Below are 22,195 nucleotides of genomic sequence, written 5' to 3'. Positions count from 1 at the left end.
CTTTAAGTTTCTTTACTTTGTGAATGCCATAGCTCCCCCTGTATTGTCAGCTATGGTCTGGTCCTGCAAACATGCAAGTTAAGTTATTCACGTTAAGTCAATGAGACTACACACATGTATTTTTGCACAATGTATCCCTTAGTTTCTACTGTTTATATGAAATAACCATACAAACAAACAGGTAAGAGGGAAATATTTTTTAATAGGGAAAGTGAGGTTTAAACCTAAAAAACCCCAAAACACCATAGGGGGACTGGACTTGGGGACAGGTGATGTAACAGAATTTTTAAAAATCGAACTACTTAGATTTACAGTTGACTATAATAATTTAAGCTTCACGAAGCATGCAAATGACCAGGACCTAAACAATACGCAGAAAGGAAATTGAGGGCTCAAAACCCGCAAGGTGTTGAGCACTGTTTCCCTAATCCAGAAGGCACATAAGCCCATGCTTATTTTGTACCACATAAGTAGTCCCTTTATTTGCATTTGTCTATATGTATACTTAATTTCTTTGCTGCATCAGTGGATAGTTAAGCAGAAAAATAAACAGACCAATATTTATTTAATCAATGTTTTATTGACTTATCTGTTTCAGCTTTATCAAAATTTAGTTTAGATGTATAATGTTAAAGTATAGCAATATGGTCAGTTATAGGAATATGGCAAGAAAAAAGTACACCACTGCAGAACACTTCTAAAGTAAAACAGACAACTCTTAAGATTAATAGATCATATTAATGGATTTTAGCTTAGATAAAGGCATACAGTACATGATCTGTGTAACTGATTTACAAAATGGACATTGCAATATACTTACTTTGACAGGAAGAGAGAAATGGTGAACAACAGCGCCACTAGGATGAAAAATACTCCCCATATGATCTAAAACAAAGATATATTATTATAATGTAGCTGAAATGCTCTCTGAAGTTGCTATTAAAAGCACAAAAACATTATGATCAATTTTATTGATCAAAGGTTGTTCATGTGCTATAATCTTTTAACCAAATTGAGCTAGGATTATTTTGTTTATTTAGTGAGTATTTCCATCCACTTTTTCCACACACATGTTTTAAATGACTTATGAATGAGTGAAGAGTTTGATAGGAAATGCTCAAACAGGTAAAGGGTATTCACTTAACCACTTAAAATAGTATTTCCCTCCCGCCCCAGAGTTAACTAAGGCAAAAAGGAATTCATTGTTTTTGCCTGGGGATGACTTAAACCTTATTCATAGAACTGAATGTGAAATTCAGTTTTTAAATTTTGGTAGTGTGCTGTAAGTTGATACAGTGCTCTCCCATCCAATAGTCATGGAAACATAAAAAAAGAGTAAGAGAAGTGCACGTGAAAGGTTATATTGAACAAATGTAACATTCAGTATTAAAAATGTGTGTCCTTATACTTGCTATAGTAAAAAGCACAGAAAAGTTTAACTATGTACCAAATGGAGATTAGGCTGTACCTACACAGAAAACTGAAACAGACTTAATTTCCTCCTTTGCTATGTTGGATCCATATGGAAGATATCTATGAAAAATGCCATCACTAGTAATTGGTCTTTGCATGTCCTCTCCACTGGAAAAGAATCAAAACAGGCAAGCCATACCTTGGGAGGAAATAATAGTACTACTAGAAGAGAAACGAGCTTTTTTTTTTAAATAAATAAACAAACAACTGCCAAAAAGGACTTGCTTGTTGAAAACCTCATTTGCAGGAGATAAGTTTAGTAAGAAGTGAAATAATGTAATGTGGCCCAAATATCCATTCTGCATTACTTCAATAAAGAGGCTTCTGGCTACATGAATACACTTCCAGTTCCCCCCTCAGCCAAGCAGGATTTAGTATTTCAAAAGCTATGTTTAGCGTTTCAAAGCCACATAGGATTTAATTTTTCAAAATGATATTGTGCAGCTCAGAGAGACTTAGCCACCTAAGCAAGGAAAATTGTCTTTGAAATGGATTCAAAGACATTTGAGGACAGACTAGGAAAAAGAAAATCACCAGCTAAACAAAATGCACAATAAAAATCAGAACAGCTTATCAAAAGTAAAAAAGGAAATTGTGGTTTCAGGAAAAGCTTAGAGAAGACCCACTTAACCATTCTGCTAGCCTAAAATCCTAAAAAAATTAACTGAGTAGGTTTCATGTTATGTTTGGGTTTTGAGAATTTAGAAAAAAGTGGATAATTTATAATGCTAACTAGCTTTTACAAACTAATGTCTAACTTGTGTAAAAAAAGTACTGGTAAGCCAAAGAATCTTCTTCCTGCATTCCATAGAAAGAGTTTTAGAGAGTCACCTTGAACATGAATTTAGGGAGCCAGAACCACTGGTAACTTCGTTTCCATGGACTGAGCTCTAAGAGAATGTCTGGACAAAGTAGTTTGAGCCTTGAAAATGAACCGGTACTACTGTGTGATTCGTTTCTGAACCACAGATATTTCCCAACAGGAAAAAAATATACTGGAAGATATCTGGGAATAGGCAATTAAAAATACTCTGCCTTTAATTCCTGTCTTATGAGGTCATTCTTTCAAAATCCTTGGATTGTTTTATTTTAAGCAGTTTTTAGCCAATTTCACGTATTCCATTTCAATCCAAATTGTGCCAATGCGTTGCCCTAAGTCAAATTCTTGTCTTCCTGCAGGATCAACTCCTTGATTTCAGCACTGATCTGGGTCAGACACTCCACAGAAAAAAAATAATGCAAATTTTTGATAACTTGACTGTCACGCAGTCCCAGTTTGCTTTAATTTTTATTAATCTGCAGCCACCAACACCATCAATTAGTATATCAAACATTTTATCTCCCCTCCTTAAGTGTTCCTATGGAACATTACTGTTGAGAAAGTCATAGAAATGAAAAGTAAGTCTAAGTCTCCCAAGTTTTTGTCCAATGGCTATTAATTTTCTCCATCTCCTTTGTCCTCCCCCCCCATGAGATAACTGGTACGCGCGGATAGGACTATCGAAGTAATCCCAGTTCTGTGTCTCTCTTCCATTTACCATCTTCTTTATTACCTGATTCCTAACATATGTTCTGAAAGAACCAGAAGTGTCTCACATTTGATATAGTCAAAAGTAAACTATTTTCTAGTGTATCTTGACTTTAGTTTATCACTCCTTTACCAGGAGTTCTGACTGTAACCAGTCTTTTATTTATTTCTTTTATCTCTATCATGTTGGTCTACTCCTATTGATGTTTGTATTACTAGATGTTCATTAAATTCAGAAATGTTTATAACTACAGTATTGTTAAAGTTTTCCAGTATTTTGCAGTGCACAATGTGTGTTTATGTTGTAATCTGCAACTAATAGTTTATCTATCTCAGGGCTTGTCTTCACTACCAGGATAAATCGACCTAAGTTACGCTAGTCCAGCTATGTGAAGAACGTAGCTGGAGTTGACATAGCTTAGGTCAACTTACCCTAGAATCTTCACTGTGCTGCGTTGATGGGAAACGCTCTCCCATTGACTTATCTTAATCTTCTCAGGGAGCTGGAGTACCGGGGTTGACCTGAGAGCACGCTGAGGTCAATTTAGCGGTTCTTTACTAGACCCACTAAATCGACCGCAGCAGGATAGATCTCCCTGTAGTGAAGACCAGCTCTTAATCACTAGTATGATCAGATCCTTTGATATAACTTTCCTAAAGTGATTAAGTTCTCATTCAGTTACTACACTATTTTTTTTATATCCAAACTAAGAACTTAACTCAAAATATTCCTCCTAGTTTAATAAGCACGATACACATTAAACGGTCATTTAAATAAGAATATCCATTACAATACTTAAGATCTTTCTTCCAACACTGTTGCAATATTTTAAAACTAAAAACAAACTGTACCAGCTTCTTTGCTTGAGCGTCAGTAAACTGTTGTTTAAAGATTCACTTTACAACAACACTTATTTTTAAAATGTTCACACCAAAGTTACTCTAATACTTAAGATAGGCATACAATAATCCATAACTTATGGATTTAAAATATTGTATTTTTTGGTGAATTTAAACATGTCAGTAATATTAGAAGAATTCATCTCTAGAACAGTTTGCCAGAATACAATTTCCATATTAGCACTAGTATTTTCCTCTTCTCAGTTCACAAGAATAAATAGTATTACTTTAATTTCTTTAATAGTTTTCTGGTGTTCATTTTTACACAAAGTTATATATTTAAAATACAATAATATATAAAGTGTTAAGGTTTTTACTTGTTATGGATCATGTTTTAATGTTTAAGACAACTGCAGTCTGAGATGGCATCCTAAAACTTGAATGAAATAAAACTAATGAAAACAATTCACTAGGAATTCCTGAATTTTTTATCTTAAACATTTTCAAACAAAATTGTATTTACAAGAAAACAATATGAGGGCCTAATTCAGGGAGGAAAGATGATTCGGTGATTGAGTTCTAATCCTGAATGACATGACCCACTTGTGAACTGGGCAACTCATTAACCTGTCTGCACCTCATTTAAGTTATCAATCTTTTAAGAAAGGAAATACATATTTACCTATGACATTCATGAAAAAAAATCAAAAGCTAAAGCACTAATAAACAGCATAAGACGACTGAAAATATTATGCCATTATGTAAATATCGATGGTATGTCATCACCTGGAATAATGTATTTGGTTCTGGTCACCCTATTTGAAAACAGCAGACCAAGAAGGTATCAAGAGATTGGTAACAAAGATATTAGGCATCTGGACAGAGACTACCATATGAAGAGAACATGAAAAGAGATACTGTTTAGTTAAGTTGTCTCTTGGTTTTATACTTGAGTCCAACCTGTTTGAGGCAGGGACAGTTTTTGTTCTATGTTTGTACGGCATCTAGCACAATGGGGTCCTGGTCCACGACAATGGCTCCTACGCAGTAGAATGGTCATAAACACGACAAAAGGTTTATTAAAAATATTAAGGAATGATGCAGAGAAAATGTAAATTGTATCTTTCTACTTTGAGGGGGCGAATGGAAACACCCAAACCAACGAAATTAAAAAACAACTGATTTAAACCTGAAAATTAAGTTTTATATAAACATGTGGAACTCCTAACCACATGATGCAACTGAAGCCAACATTTTAGTAGGATTAATAAAAGCACTGAATATTTATGTGGATAATGAAAATATAGTAAGGGCAGCCACAGTTACAGTAAACCTTAATTATTTTTTAGAAGAAATATACACTCTTATGCTTAGGGGCACTGGACTAAGCAATGTAACTAAAAGGGCTACGTAAGCGTATAGTATATCAATTCCACGTCTCAGAGAAAGCGATACGTGAATGCAGAAAATAAAAACAAACCTGAACGAGTCACCAGAAACAGCTGGAAGTCATTGCAAGGCACTACGTAAGTTAGACTATGTCAATACTACAAGTTAGGTGTGTGATTCCCCAGCTAATGAACATTCTCAAGGTAGTGTGAATTTTAATAGCAGTGTCACTGCAGTGGAGGCACGGCTGCGCTGTGCTGAATGCAAACCCACCTGAAACCAGCTAGAGAGCTAGTATGAGTATTTGTATATGAGCAGGGAAATCATACCCCTAGCTTGTACAATCACAGAAGTGTAGGACTGGAAGAGACCTCAATAAATCATCTAGTTCAGTTCCCTGCACTCAAGGAAAGGCTAAGCAATAACTACACAATTCCTGACAGGCACTTGTCTAACTTGTTCTTAAAAAAACCCTAATGATGGAAATTCTACAACTCCCCATGCAATTTGTAGTGTGGATGTAGCCTAAAATAAGGAACCAATGTGACCTTTGACAGATTTCTTTGAAATTTCACTCAACACTAGGAGAATACTAAACAAATGGAGGAAGGCTGATATTACATGGAGTTTTTAAATATCTATCATATAACAGAGAAAAAGACTAGCGAGTCTGACCATGGTTCCAGGAAACCTTTTACAGTGATTCATAAAAGATTACTAAGAAATAGTTATTAGTGTGAATATACAGAAACAATTTAATATCAGACACGAGGAGTCCTTTTGATGGGCTGGTAAAAAAAGAGCAAGAAAGGCAGATTCTGGGTATAAGACTTTTTGCTATAATGTAATGAATTTGATAATTGCTATAAAAAACTTACAATCAATGATTTTGGAATGAATATTAAGATAACCAACTGAATAAAAGCTGGTGAGAGATCATGGTACAAAAGTTATCTAGTAAATACTAGTAGGTCATTTTGGAAAATAACAAGCGAAGTCCCTTGAGATTTGGCACTGGGGCAAACCTTGTTTAGAATCTATATAAATTAAATTGAAATAGGAGCAAGAGACCTGAATTCTAAATTTACTAACAAAATTGGAGAAATAGTAAATAAAATCAAGGCAAGCACAGACCTGAAGGAGAATATGAACAGACTTGCGAGATGGACAAGTAAGTGGCAGATTGAGTTTGACATTGAGAGGTGAAAGGGCATGTACTGGGAGAGATCAAATAAGAGGTGGTAGTAGACATGTAATGAAACAGAACTTACAGAAAATATCAAGCAACAAACCTGGAAGGAGTATGGAATAATATTAAAGAGAAGGCTCAGTGTGCATCAGGAAGAAGGGGAAAGAGGACTAAAACAATAGAGAAATTAGCTATAAAAGCATGAAATAATGTTAGCCTGTGTAAGGTTCATGTAGGACTATTTTTGGAAAACTATTTATAGTATTTGTTACTCATTTTAAAAGTAAACTAGAATATTTTAAATATGTAGCCTGTACCAAATCAGTAAAAGGATATATTTGCAAACTTAGGTTAAAAATAATTACATTTTAAAATAAAATAGCTGAAAATAATTTCCTCCCTTATGCGCTCCTGACAAGACACAAATTTAGGATGTCATGTTTGCCCTGTCATAGATGGCAACACTACAATCACCTAGATTAGCATTTCCTGCATTTTCAGTTACAACATTGTTGAATGCTGCAAGCCAAACAAAACACTCTGGTTTAAACAGATAGGCGGAAAAGTGACTGCTTTTCAATTATTTTGTTTTAAAACGTAAAATTGACTACACCTCTGACCTGCCCGTCACCTGGCTGGATGTCACAGGCCAAATGGTGATCATTATGGATGTGGGATAAGACTCAGCACAGAGACATCTTTTTCCTGTTTATAGTTTATATATGCTTATATTTTGTTTTCTGCTTGAATAACATTATTACAAAAAATGGGCTTTTAAGGTGGTTGTATTTTTATTTTTCATACTAAATGGTTGTATACAACAGTAGTGGATAGAGTCCCTCTCTTGATTTGAGTTATATATTAACTTAATTTGCTTGGAGGCACAGGAGCCTCCCTTTTAGAGTTTTTTGCAGCCCACATTCTTATTTTAAAGTTGTTTCTTTACCTTCCTCTTTCACTTAAGATGGCAGTGGTACTCATTCTTGTTCTTATGCTGCCTCTAAAGCAGAAGCAAAACATCAAGGCTGGTTGGTTTTTGGCATTTGTTTTTTTTTTTTTTTTTTTTTTTTAAATATTCCATTGCAGTATCTTGAGGCCTAATACAATGTACAAGAAAATAACTGATTGCACTACAATCCCCATTCAAAATTTCTTCTTGCTATAACTGTGCTAGAGACTAAAACTAACAGATCAACATCTTGTACTGCAAAATCAATTATACCTAAATTTTGTTTGGAATCAATATTCTCATCCATTTAAAGTCTTGAGAAGCAGTCCAATTCCTCTGAATCTAAACTTGATTTAGTCACTTAAAATTAGTCAGTTGAAACCATGATAAAAAAATTGAGCAGTCTTAAATATAAAATAATCTCCATCTTAGAAGAAAATCAGAACTCATGGATATTTTAATTCTGTTATATAGAAAGATTGAGATTTTAGAAACATTAGTAACGAATACAACATACAGATATTGGGTAGTTCTTCAATACCTAACAGATTTGGGGAAAGGATCTAATAGGGGCAGGGACTTTGGGGAAGGGGTTGGAATAGGGGCGGGGTAGGGGCCGGGAAAGGGTGGAGTTGGGGCGGTGGGGCGCAAACACCCAACAGCGCCAGGGAAAGCTGGTGCCTATGCAAAGGTCTTGTACTCAAAAGATCCTCCAGGTGTGCTCCCCACCCACAAAAGTGAAGCATCCTATCACTATAGTTCTAGACAGAGGGGGAGACGCAAGTTCTGCAGGCATTTGCAGTGTTCTTCTACAGAGACTACTACTATTAAACTATCCAAATGATGTTTGGTCAACCAACCTTGCATTCATTGAATATAGTCTGGCATGCAGCATCATGAAGGTACACGAGACCATGTGTCCTAGAAGTAAGAGACAACCTTATGGTGGTATTTAGACCTTGAATTTATCTGGAGGAATATAAACTATGGACTGATTGGGAGTGCTTCAATAAGTTATTGAACCAGCTTCAAGATGGATTTCTGTATGTTTCAAAACCTGGGACTGAAATTCAACAAACTGAGCATGATACAGATGGACTCACACATGATGAGCTCTCCCCCATACCAACCAATAGCCTAGTTATTGGTATAATAGTGGGTTTTTGTTTTTTTTTTTTTTGTTTTTTTTTTTTTAAGTATTCTGAAATACCGTACCTTGGTGAAAAACCTTTGTGTGGTTGAAGTCCAAAGAATAGACCAAAATATTGGTAATGGTTGGTTCTGACCATGAACCTTATGTACTTCCTGTGTTGTGGAATTATCAATATGTGGAAGAATGCATCTTGAAGGTCAAGAGAGGTGGACCAGTTCCCTGATTCTAGAGAGAGGATTACTGAGACAAGGATGACCATCCTGAACTTCAACTTGTACATCAGCTGTTCAATTTTCTCAGATCCAGTATAGGTTTCTATCTCTCCTTCTTTAGGATAAAGAAGAATTTGCTGTAAAAGCTCTTCCCTTAGTATAGAAGAGGGACAGTGTGAGAAAACCAAGTATAACTGCACCAGAGCTGTGACATGCTGGTATTGTGGCCTTAAGGGAGTTAAATGCATACTCCATGTTTCAGGAGCAGCAGTTAGTCCAGGATCTTCAGTATGGGGGCCTCTGCTGGGTCAATATTTTAAGTAACCCATATAGAGAATCTTTTCCACTTTGAGAAGTCTTCCTGCTCTGTATAAGAATCTCCTAAACTTGTTAGCAGTCTGTCAGCAGCGCTCAACCAACCAACATCCAAGCTGTTAGGTGCAATGACAGGAGGACTGAGTGCACTATCTGACCTTGGTTCTGAGATACATCTGGGCAAGGTGAAAGGTCTATGGGAGGCCACCTGATCATCAGTAACAGGTCTGACAACCAAATCGGTCTCAGGGGCTATCATGATGGACAAGACCTTGTCCCATATGATCTTGGCTATTACCCTGGTGATCAGAGGGGAATCAGTGAGAAAGCAAATAGGAGTCCTTGAAACCAACTGAAGGAGAAAAACATCTGGTAGAGAGCCCAGCTCATGCCTCCTCTGGAAGTTCAGATACATGGTGGTGTCCTCTGTAGCAAACGAGGAGATGATGGGAGTCCCACAAGCAGCATAACAGGTTAGGATGGATTTCTGCAGTAACTGCTCATGGCTGGTCACCGTATGTCTGCTAGGTTGTTGCTGACACCTGGAAGGTGTACCGCCAGCAGAGTTACACAGTGTTGATTACACTATATCCAGAGCTGGATGGCTTCTTGGCAAAGAGGGAATGATTGAGCATCAACTTGCTTGTTTATATAATGAAGCACAGACATGTTGCCTATAAAGATTTGCATTGTGAAGTTCCACAGAACAGGCAGGAATACTATGCAGGCCAGTCTGATGGCCCCCAGCTCCAAGACAAGTTGTGATAATTGGGCCTAAAAGTTTACCCTAACTGTAAACTTAACTGGTGAAAAGTTGGTAAAGGATTAAGAATTGGCACAATGATCTGTTAAACAAAATTGTTTAAGAAAAGATGAGGAGACAAAAAGATTAAATAAATTTAAACAAGGTCTACTGATACCACTCAAGGACTGTCAAAACTTGGACTGATAAATAAGAGGAGTAAGGATTGGAAATCAAGGAACCAAAATTGGTGTGTTGGAAATTACAACTAATTGGTGGACAGAATAAGAGGACAGATTATTCCACCTATGGCCTGTTTAGGGTGCCCTTAAATATGTTTTTGGGAGGAGAATTTTAACTTTCACCATCACAGTGGCAGAAGGATTTGTTGCCATGATACCAGACCTTTATACCCCAGTGGGGACTCTTGACCATCATCACCGCACGAGCAAGGACCACAACCTGATACATGTGAGATCCTACTTTGTCTTCCCCTCCTTCATGTGCTCCTTTTTGCCCGTCACCTCAAATCTTCCTCCTGTCCTCTCTCTCAGCTTTTCACCTGATACTGATATTAGCTGTACTGCATGGCACAAGCGTAATAAGATGAGATGGCCCATCCAGCTGACCCTGGCCTGAGAAGGACCTGTAAAGGTGAGGAACCTAACCAGACCAACCAGATGATGTCGTTGACTGGGGAGGTGAACAGGGGTACTGAGCAACAGATATCATAGCTGACCTTGATGTCCAAAGCATCCATCCATTACTGACCAGCTGCCCTGTATCCTGAGAACATCAACAAAAGTCATATTTCCCTCCATCTTTACTATCTTCTCTCTTCTTTCCCTTCTGTGTCTGTTTTGTCTAAAGCAGGAAAATGACTATTGTTCTAGATTCAGAATTGAACAATAGAACTAACCCTTTCTACCCCACCAAGAAAAATTATTTGAATGCAAGGCTTTAACCATTTCACTGTCCCCAAGGTTGACCAGATGAGGGGAAGAAAATATCGGGACACGAGGGGTGTGGGGAGGGTGCCCACCAGCTGAGCAAAAAAACAAAAAAAAACCCTGAGTCCTGCCGGCTGAGGAAAAAAAAAATAATAATAATAATAATAATAATAATCTTTGCTGCCAGCGGATATCGGGACAAAAACCGAAATAGTGGGACGGTCCCAATTTTATTGGGACATCTGGTCACCCTAGTGTCCCCAGAAAGGGACAGTGATAGGTTTTGATTGTTTATGCGAAACGATCAATTTCAGTTTCAATGTTCTTTACCTTGTTTTGATTCTGTTCCTTGTGTGGGTTGAGTTTCAATCAATAAATTTCTAACCGTTGGCATGAATTTTATAGGGTTTACTATGGTACTAAGCATGCTGAGGTCTCTGTATGTCAAACCCCGGCAATTGTTTAAAATACTGTTTAATGCTGAACAGTGTCTAGATTATGTTAAAACCTTGTGATAGCCTGGGCCTTCCTCTAGGGTCACACTCCAGCAGTTTTAGATCTCTTCCCCTTCCAAAGTCCTTTCCCCTCTTGGGAATCCTACTCCAGCCTTTCCAGGATCTCAGGTGTGTGTGGGGGGGGGTGTAGGGGGCAGGGGGGGGTCTTCCGTTTAAGGGGACCGTCAGTCTTGGTTTCCTTTAAAGGTCTGGTTTGTTTGTGGCAGTCCAGCACAGCTGGACCCCGAGTTCAGGTTTATCTTCAATTGCTGCCCCATAGTGATCAGCTGTATCATGAGTCCATTAAATCTTGTCAGCTGCTTCTCTCTCTCGGTGGCTCTGTAGAAAGATTCAGCTACTTCTGTGGTACAGCAGTTTTCTGCCTGGTTGCCCCTTTCCTGTGACAAGCTTTCCTTCTTAAGCTTGCATCCCCCAGCTGGAGCAGGCTCTGCAGGTGGATTTCTGTATCAGTTGAGCCCAGAGAAGCTGGTTAGTCTTCTCCTGATTGGGTTGAGAGCATACTCCATCACGTCCCCCACATCTTCAATTTCCCTTGGAAAAAAAAAAATCAGCATTGGCATGATCCTTTCCTGCATGATGATGTATTCTGAACCTATATGGTTGGAGTGTTAGGTACCACTTTATCATATGGGGATTTGAGTCCATCGTATCCAGCCAATGTAAAGGGGCATGATTGGTGATCAATGAAAAGGAATGGCCCACCATGTAGTACCTATAAGAACCTATGGCCCACTTAATTGCTAGCGCCTCGTTCTCAATAATAAAAGAGGCCCTCTCCCTGGGGAACAATTTCCTACTTAAATACAGAATGGATGCTCTTCTCCTGCAAAATCGTGTTAAAGCATGGTGTCCAGGGCAACATGGTAGTGTCTGTAATTGAATTTATGTAAATATAAATACTTGGAGAAAGCTGGGATTAAAAAGGATGGGTGCCCGACAGAGGTGTGTCTTCAAGTTCTGAACTGCAAAAAAGCTTTTAATATCCCATGGAATCTTCCTAGCGTTACCGTCTTTTATAAGGTCTGTTAGGGAGGCTGCGATCGAAGCAAAGTTCAGGATAAACTTCCAGTAATAGCTTGCCAGGCCCAGGAAACGGTCTCATTTGGCTTTCTGCCTAGGGGACTGGTCATATGGTTAAAGCCTACACTTAATTGATTACTGGCTTCAAAAGTCAACCTCCTATTGTGTGGTATCCTAGATAGGTCATCTCCGTATTTGCTAATTTACATTTTGTTGGGTTTGCTGAGAGACTGGCTTCTAGTAGGGATCCTAATACTGCCCTCAGAAGTTGCAGGTGATCTTCATATGTGGAGCTATAATGATTTCATCAAAGGTAGGCAGTGCATACTGACAGTGGAGGTTGAGAACTTTATTCGCAAGCCACTGAAAAGCTGTCACTGCCCCTTGCAGTCTGAATGGCATGGTCTTTAAATGAAAACGTCCCTAGGAAGTCTTTTCTCATGAGGAGGGGCGATAAGGGAATTTGCCAATATGCCTTTATGAGATCAATGGTACTAAGCTATCTTGCAGGTTCCAACCGCTCCAGCAGTTCATCTACCCATGGGCACTAGATAAGTGCTGAATTTCAAAATGAAGTTGACTGTGCAAAAATCGTTGCAAAAATGAACCAAACTGTTGGGGACCAGAACTCTGGGCTTCTCCACTCACCTTTAGATTCTTCAATCACACCGATTTTTAACGTTGCCTATATTCCTTCCCAGTCTATGCCCCTCATTGTCCATGGTACAGGCTGGAGTTTCTCCTTAGCTTGTTGCACAAGTGATGTTTTGCTAGGTGGGTTTTTCCAGATATGGAGTAGAGCATATGAGCAAAGTTCTCGATCACTTGGGAGAATTGTACTCTGTTCCAGAGAGAGTACCATCCCTGTCACCACGGGTATTAGTCCCTTGCATATTTGAACTTGAGGTCCTAATTTAGGCCACCAAATCAGGAAGAGGAAGAGGAAGTGGATGAGTCATTCTACAAGCAGGTAAGATTAGCTAGCACACATGAGCTAGTATTAATAGGGGATTTTATCATCCTTGCATCTGTTGGAAGACTATTGCAGCAAAACATAATATGTCCTGCAAATTCTTAACAGGTGTAGGAGACAGCTTTCTGATTCAGAAAGTTGAGGAAACAACTAGGGGTTTCTCCATTTTGGATCTAGTTTTGACCAACAAGGATGAATTAGTTGCAAACATGAAGGTACTCCAGAACTTGGGAGGAAGTTCAATTCAAGTTCCTATGGAAAGTAGGACATTAGAACAGCAAAACAAGGACACTGGACTTCAGAAAGGCAGTTTTCAACTTGGGGATGCGGGGGTGGGGGAGAGGTCCTATGGAAAAAGACCAATTAGGAAGAAAAGGAATCAAAGGGGGTGGCAGTTCTTAAAAGATGTAATATTGGAGACTTATCAAGCTATTCCAACACAGAGGAAAGATAAGAAGAGCCTCAGGAGGCCAGTGTGGCTGAACAAGAAGCTTTTAAACCAAAAGGGATACCTAGAGAAAATGGAAGGAGGGGCATGTCAACAAAGAAGTATACATGAGAATAGCATAAGCGTGTAGGGACGAAATCAGGAAAGCAAAGGCAAAGAATGATTTACTGCTGGCAAGAAATGATAGAGACAAGAGGAATGGGTTCTTCAAATATGTCAGACAAAAAAGAAAGATCAAGGATGGTGTGGGTCCACTGCTCAATGGAGAAGGTAAGCTGGTAATGGAAGATGAAAGGAAGGCAGAGCTGTTCAATGCCTACTTCGTTTCAGTCTTCTCACAAAAAATAACGTCAGCGGGCAACTAGTGAAATTACCATAGACAATAAAGGGGAAGGGATGCAGATCAGGATAAGTAAAGAACACGTCAGAGATCTTTTGACCAATTTGAATTAATTCAAATCAGCGGGGCTAGATGCTATTCACCCGAGGCTACTGAAGCAATTAGCTGAAGAAATCTTGGAGCCACGGGCATTATTATTTACAAACTCATGAATGACGCGAGAGTCCTAGAAGACTGGAGAAGGGCTCACGTAGTGCTTTCACTGGCGAGCCATGTGCCAAAGGCTGCCGATCCCTGTGGTAGACATAATATACCTGTCAAAAGCCTTGCTGATGTCCACAGTCCCACATGACAAAATACTCCATTTAGGAAGGAGCAATCAGTACCACAGAAAGGGATCTGGGAAGTCATAGGGGACTACAAGCTAAATATGAGTCAACAGTGTAACACTGTTGCCAAAAAAAAAAAAAAAAAAAAAAAAAGCGAACAACATTCTGGGACGTATTAGCAGAAGTTTTGTAAGCAAGACACGAGAAGAAGTAGTTCTACTCTACTCGATGCTGATTAGACCTCAACTGGAGTATTGTGTCCAGTTCTGGGAGCTGCATTTCAGGAAAGATGTGGACAAATTGGAGAAAGTCCAGAGAAGAGCAACAAAAAATATTAAAGATCTAGAAAACATGACCTATGAGGGAAGATTGAAAAAATTTGGTTTGTTTTAGTCTGGAAAAGAGAAGACAGAGGGGACATAACCATTTTCAAGTACATAAAGCATTGTTACAAGGAGGAAGGAGAAGAATTGTTCTTTTTCCTTAATTGGACATTAGGAAAAACTTCCTAACTGTGAGGGTGGTTAAACACTGGAATAAATTGCCTAGGGAGGTTGTGGAGTCTCCATCATTGGAGATTTTTAAGAGCAGGTTAGACAAACACCTGTCAGGGATGGTCTAGATAAAGCTTAGTCCTGCCATGAGTGCAGGGGACTGGACTAAATTATCTCTAAGTCCCTATGATTCTATGACATTCTGGTAGGTAAGCTGGAGAAATGTGGGCTTGATAGATGGATACATAATTGGTTAAAAAAATTGCAAACAAAGCAACTATTAATGGAATGATGTCCGATTGGAAAGAGTGGGGTTCCACAGGGATCTGTTCTGGGTCCAGTGTTGTTTAAAAACCTGCATGTAGTTATATAGAGCATACTGATCAAGTTTACAGATGACACAAAACTGGGGAGCGGTGTTGCCAATACTTTAGAGAATAGAGCTAAAATTCAGAGGGATCTCGATACATTGTAGAACTGGGCTGTAGACAACAAAATGAACAAAGACAAATGTAATGTGCTACACTTAGGGAAGAAAAACCAAATGCACAAATACAGCATGGGGGAAAACTGGCTTGGCAGCAGCACTGCTGAGAAGAATCTGGGAGTTGTGGGGGATCACAGCCTCAACATGACTCAGCAATGCAATGCTATTGCAAAAAAAGCAAATGCAATTTTAGGTTACATAAACAGAGCACAGCATGCAAGTCATGGGAAGTGATAGTACCGCTCAACTCAGCACTGTTTAGGCCTCAGCTGGAGCACTGTGTCCAATTTTAGTCCCTAATGTATAGAAAGCATGTAGAGAAACTGGGAAAGATCCAGAGATGAGTGACAAAGATGATCAAAAGGGAAGAAATGCAAGCCGTATGAGCTAAGGCTGAAGGAACTGGGTATGTTTAGTATGTTCAGTTTGGAAAAGAGGAAATTGGAGGGGGGAGAATAGGATAGTCATCTTCAAATACTTGAAAGGCTGTCATAAAAAAGATGGAGAAAAAGTTGTTCACTTTTGCCACAGAGGGCAGGACAAGAGACAATGGGTTCAAACTACAGCAGAGCAGATTTAGATTAAATCTCAGGAAAAAAAACTTAACTGTAAGAACAGGAGGACAATGAAACTTACTGCCTCAGGAGGTTATGGAAGCTTCTTCACTGGAAGTTTACAAAAGGAGGCTAGATAGTCATCTGTCTTGGATGGTTTAGACAACAAATCCTGCATTTTACATAAATGACCTTTGGACTCCTTTTTAAACCTATGATTCTATATTTTGGGTCTCGCAGCAAAAGGAATTATTAGCAGAGCTTGCCTTGGAGGCATCATTCTTAGTCAGAGGCAAATTTTGTCACAGGATAGCACTATAACATCTGACAAACCTGCTGCAACCAACCAGACATGGGATGGGCTTTTGGGCAGGGCCTCATTCTATCAGCCCCATCCCACTGTTTGCCAGGGCCTTCCCATGATCAAGTAGGCTGCTTAGCTCTCCTGAATGGGGGTTCTAAATGTGGCCTGATTCAGGGGCTTAGAGTTGATAACTCATGCCTCCCTTGGACTAGTCCTGCAGGGTGTTGATGCTCTGGGAAATTCTGCATCCCAGAACCCTTCAATATGAAATTTTCTAGTCGTACAGTGTCTAACAAAGACCGAGGGCAGTGTCATAGCACCCACTTTTGACCTCTCCCGGATAGAATCCGTACAAATTGTTCAGTTAAAATTAACTTGGCAACCCGGGCCCTGGACTGTTTCTCTGGGCAGAGCAACCGCCAGCAATGTTCCGTCAAGCTTTGAGCTATTATACAAGGTCTGATGCCCTTAGGGAACGTCTGATTTAAAAATAGTCTAGAATTGAGGCTTTCACTTGCTTGTAGTTCTTGTCCTGTTCTTGGCCCAGGTTGTGATAGGCTGACTGCACCTGTCCCATCAAATACGGTGCCAATATTAGAGCCCAATGTTCACCAGGCCATTGAGAGGATAGCACTGCCCTCTCAAAGGTGGTATAAAAATGACTCAGTCATCGGGTCCCATCTTGGTTAACTTCTGAGACCTTTGAGTTAGTTACTCCTGGGGACTTGGGCCCCGATGAGACCCCACAGTGGAAGTAAGTATTAATTGTTGAATCAGGTGTTTCTGTAACTCTTTTTGTTGGGTTACCATCTCTTTCAACAGCTGCTGTGTCATTTGTATTTGCTGTTGTACATAGTCCATTGCTGCAGCTTTCTACCAGAGAAGGCCAAGCATACCGAGCATTTGCAATTCTCCCGGGGGGGGGGGGGGGGGGGGGGGGGAGGGGGAAATCTATTTGCCCACTTTTCAGTGAGATTCAGTACACTGCAGGATGAATAGGCCTTGAAGTCTGTAGTTTTTGAGTTAATCATGTTAAGGAATCCTCTTCAGGTAGGTCTAGCTAATAGAGTGTGGTCCAGATGAGTTGGATCAGTTCATGGTAGTCAAATATAGTAGAAGAGAAAAGATTCTGAAGACTTTGGAAGGTTTTGACGAAGTTTAGCCTGAGTCAAGAATTAATGGTGCAGACACACTCTGTGACCTTCAGTTCCCTTTTAGTGCTCCTGACAGTCACCTTACCTTACCCTTTATGTCCTCATACAGGGACAAGAGAGAACAGGATGCATTCGTACCCACTACAGACACTGCTACTGACAAATATCTGGCCCCATATGCGACAGTGAAATCCACAGAGACACACACACACACACACACACACACACACACACAAAGAAGAGCTAGTGTGATCAAAATGAGGTTATGATAAATAAATAAAGATATTTGCTAAATCACAGACCACAGAACCTGAGAAAACTGAAGACTACCTAGAAGGCATTAGAATAGTCTGAGCAAAAGATTATCACTGCCTGGACCAAAAAGTCAGCAGTAGATTTAAGTTAAGAACCTCATATATTAGTAGTAATAAGCAACTGTAGCCAAAAGGATTTAGCAACAGATTTATGCTCGTCTGATCTTTTGGATTTATGTAAACATCCTGTTTGCTGCAGACTTGCTAAACAGCTCATTGAGTACACACTGCCAGTTATTCTCTTCCCAATATTTAAAGTACAAAACCATGCATTGGTTTCTAGAAGGAGCTGAACCTACTATGTTTTAAAAAAGCCACAAACATGGGTTTTCGCAAAACCTACTGCAAAGAGTGAGAGAGTTGTGTGTTTTTGTAAATATCGTATCCACCTTAGTTTATCTGTATGATATTATCTTGCCTGAAGATATAGTTAAATCAAAGAAGGTCATAAGAGAAACCAATAGGAAATGAAATAGCAAAGATAAGGTGCTATCATAAGGAATGCCAATGGTCCTTAAGGATTTGGCCCATTTCATTAGTGATTGAAAGAGGACAGCTGTTTTGTTAATTTAAGTGTGTCAGTAATTTCTGATTGACATCTGTTCGCATCACAATTCGTAATCAGTCTCCACAGTGAGAAGAAATTAATGTGCATGAGTTATCTTACTTTGCTCTCAGAGATAGTCCCTCTAAGTGTCTCTTTGTACTCTTTATTTTTCACTATTTGTCCTATTCTTGAACACATCCACCCACAATACACTTCCAGTACAGGTTTACTGTTGCTTGACTATTTGAATCTGCCATCTTACATTTAAAACAAATGAGGTATATGAAAGCATTCCCAACTTTTTTTTAAAATAAAGGATGAAAGAAAGATGGCTTAGCATGTACTTTACATTATTCTGCATTCCAAGGCTGATACAACATGGTGACTACAGTTCCAGTAGTCTTATATAGTGCCTGATATGCATCTTTAAGCAGAAAAAAAATGTGTTTCCCAAGAAAAATTATCAGATAAAAACAAAAAATATTGTTTATTCCTCCAGCTCTTTCTAGAAACATTCTTCTTTCAGCAATTTCTGCACTCATGAAGTGAAAGTAGGATGTTAATTCTGCCCTTGTGATGTCAATCAAGCAATGTTGCTAGCAAATGAAATTTTCTTTCAAACAGTCCTAAGATTCTGGAGTCTGAGGACAGATTTGAAGTTAAGCTTTCAAACAGTGTGACTGCAGCAGTGATTTAAAGGTATGCTCAATTTTCCCCCTAAGATGCAGATACTGGACACGTTTTAGTTTCATTTTAAAACTGTGGATGAATTTAGTTCTTATGAGGGATCAATAGTATTGATTCAGCCAGCATATACTGTAGGCAAGCACAATGTGAGTTTTCCACCATCTCAACCGTGACCTATGCTACACAGCCACCATTATTATTATTATTTTTTTTTAAAGGAACACAAAGCGAACAAAACAAAACAAAAGAAAACTGGTTTGTGGGTAGAACTGCAGAAAGTTTTTTTTCTTTCCTCAATTTGTTCTAGTGAAAGTACATCTATTTGACAGAACAAGGAGCAATGGTCTCAAGTTGCAGTGGGGGAGGTCCAGGTTGGATATCAGGAAAAACTATTTCACTAGGAGGGTGGTGAAACACTGGAATGCGTTACCTAGGGAGGTGGTGGAGTCTCCTTCCTTGGAGGTTTTTAAGGCCCGGCTTGACAAAGCCCTGGCTGGGATGATTTAGCTGGGAATTGGTCCTGCTTTGAGCAGGGGGCTGGACTAGATGACCTCTTGAGGTCCCTTCCAACTCTGATATTCTATGATTCTATGATTTCTAAATTACATGCATAAAACATTCAGGTCACTTGATTAATTTTCTGCTCTTTTTAAAGAGATGGGGATGAAGGGAGATCAGAGAAAGGCTTTCAGACTGCATTTGTGATAGTAAGGAGAGAACTGCCTGGGAGCTAGTAAAACTCAATGCATCAGGCTTTCTGGTTAGCACATTATAGGCTTAGGCAATTAAGTAGCTGTATCATAGAATCAGACTTATTTTAATATATGTTTGTGCAGCATCCTGCACAATGAGACTTTGATCCAGGTTGGGGCATCTGGGTGGTACAGTAATTTTCCTGTTCCCTCTCCCCCCCAAATGGGGTCTGAGAGTATAAAAGAAACTTAAAATGGTTCTCACTACGGTTCACTGGTAAAGTCTTTAAATATTTAACCAGTACAGGCACTTATTATTTGATCAGTGGTATGGAGATATTGCTTCACTGTTAACTGTGCAAAAAAGCATGGCCACTTCCCCAAAGACCTCAAGCTAAAAAAAGACAAGATAGACTAGAACCAAGCAAAGGTGCATAATATAAAAGTAATTGTGGTGACTGTCCATATCTTAATAATACAATGTTATTAACAACCTTTTTAACAAAGTTATATCCCCCACTTACATTGTCATTTTGAGTCAGTTTCTTGTAGGCATAAAGAAAAGTGGGCCCTTATGTGAATGCAGGGCTGGGTTCCTTGGGCACTAGCTCAAGACGATTAGTCCACGCACAGGGAACCACCACAGAAGGTAACAGATGTAACACAGAAAGAAGAGAGGGTGAATAATCAGGGGGAGAGAGAAGCGCAATTATATAGGGCTTTGAAGGCAAGTGGCCAGATGCTCAGCTGGCATAAATGGACATATCTTCAGACTCCAGATACCTATGTTTTCATAATTTTGAGCCCATAATTTAGAGAAGATGGATTTCTAATACAATATCACCCTTCAAAATCCTAAGTCAAAGCACGAGTAAAATGCATTTGGTCTCCGTTTCCTTATTCATTCATATTTACAAAGGCTCCTTGCAATTACCACTTTGCTAAGAGTTTTAGAAGAGGAAAAGCAAGTTTTTTGGGGTTGTACTTTAAAAAAAAAATTGAGGAACTTTAACTACATTGGAAAGTTTCCACTATGGCTGCATGTTTGACTTAGCTACAAACAATAGTAGAAACAACTAATTTTTGCAAAATTGAATTATTTAATTCAAATCCTTGTGAAACAACTTCTCAGAGCAGTCTAATACAAATATGAAGTTGGGCCTTAATTAGTGGATGCAATTGAATATTTGTGCTAATGGGTACCTAACAGACTTGATTTAACATATTTTGTACCTAAGAAAAAGATACTATGCAAGTGAAATATAAAGAGAAGATCTCCATCGAAAAAGAATATTTTTCTTTAAATCAGGTGTGTTTCTTTACCAGAAATTTTAGTAGGTTTCACTGTTAGGACAGATAATACTAATTAATGAAAACTTTGCCTGAACATGTTGGTCACTGTGTCTCTGCTGTACTATTAAGAATTATAAATCTGTTCTGAAATTTCTTCCTCCGCCACACCTAGTGACAGCAAAACTACACTGTTTTCTACATCTTGTAACTGCTTCAGCCTGTGAATAGTGGTGCTCTAAAAACCTCTGAAATGGCTACATTCTATATTGAGATACCCTTATGTAAAACATTTTGATTAGATATTAAAAATAGTATACAAATACACAGAAAACTTTAGAATTATGACTGCTATAAAAGCAATTACAGAAAGATTTAACTTTCAAGGGTTTTGATGCACAGTTATACTAATCAGAGAAACATTACACAAAGCTATAAACTATAAAATGCATTTATTTCGGATTATAAAAGCTACTATATGAATCATTGGCACTTACGAAAATATTTTAAAAAAATCTTTATGCAAATCGACTTTACTCTCTAGAGTCATGTCACAATGAATCAGTAACACGAACAGCCCTATAATTGAGAACCTTTCAAATACTGAAACTAATGGTTCTCAATTCTACCCAACTCCTTCAACTCTTCTCTGAGGAAATCCCAGGTAAACACAAGCCTTGCAACATGCCTTGAAGATTAAATTCATGCTCTATAGCACCAATGAACAAAAAATATTCCCTACCAGAAAACACTTCATGGAGAATGACATGCCAGAAGGTCCACTTTTTAAACACAGGGACTATTAGCTCAAGCATCTCCAATGACTGTAATTGTCATGGTCTTTCATAGCATGGAAGAAGTAATTTTCAGGTACTAAGGATACCGGGACAACATATTTTCTATGAAGCACTACTCCACAAATGGGGTGTTACACAGTGTGACTGCCTATGTCTCTGAATTATCTTAAGGGGTAGCCCTGTGTAGAGAGAGACAATGCAAAAATCTAGTCTCAGTCATGAAATGGCATAAATAATAGTAGCAAAAGAAAAAAAGTAACTAATCATACAGAGTCCCAGAACACTTCGCAACAGAAAAAGATATAAGCAGCATTAAATTTGAGCTACAGTTTAGAAGGAAACTGTTCCAAAATTCAAATTTGGTATAGACAAGTCTTTCCAAAACCTTAGATCAATAAAGTTTTCCTTAATTATTTGAAAAAAATAAAATACAACCTAAAAAAACCACACACACACACACACACACACACTCCCCCTGCAGTGTCTGCAACCCAAAGTCTTGAGAACTTG

At 38.7% G+C, this 22,195-nt stretch overlaps 1 protein-coding gene across 2 annotated transcripts in view; it reads right to left on the bottom strand.

Moving 5' to 3' along the window:
- Nucleotides 1–22,195, bottom strand: part of LMBRD1 (LMBR1 domain containing 1) — a 247,485-nt gene that overhangs the window by 71,286 nt on the left and 154,004 nt on the right. For both annotated transcript variants that reach the window (XM_054022365.1, XM_054022364.1), the window contains exon 10: nt 821–885. In XM_054022365.1, coding sequence (XP_053878340.1) covers nt 821–885 — 65 coding nt within the window. The remainder of the gene's footprint in view (nt 1–820; nt 886–22,195) is intronic.

This window comes from Malaclemys terrapin, chromosome 3, assembly GCF_027887155.1.
Source record: "Malaclemys terrapin pileata isolate rMalTer1 chromosome 3, rMalTer1.hap1, whole genome shotgun sequence".
Taxonomy (NCBI): Eukaryota; Metazoa; Chordata; order Testudines; family Emydidae; genus Malaclemys; species Malaclemys terrapin.
Note: the sequence above shows the minus strand (reverse complement) of the source record. Positions and strands in the feature narration are given on the sequence as shown.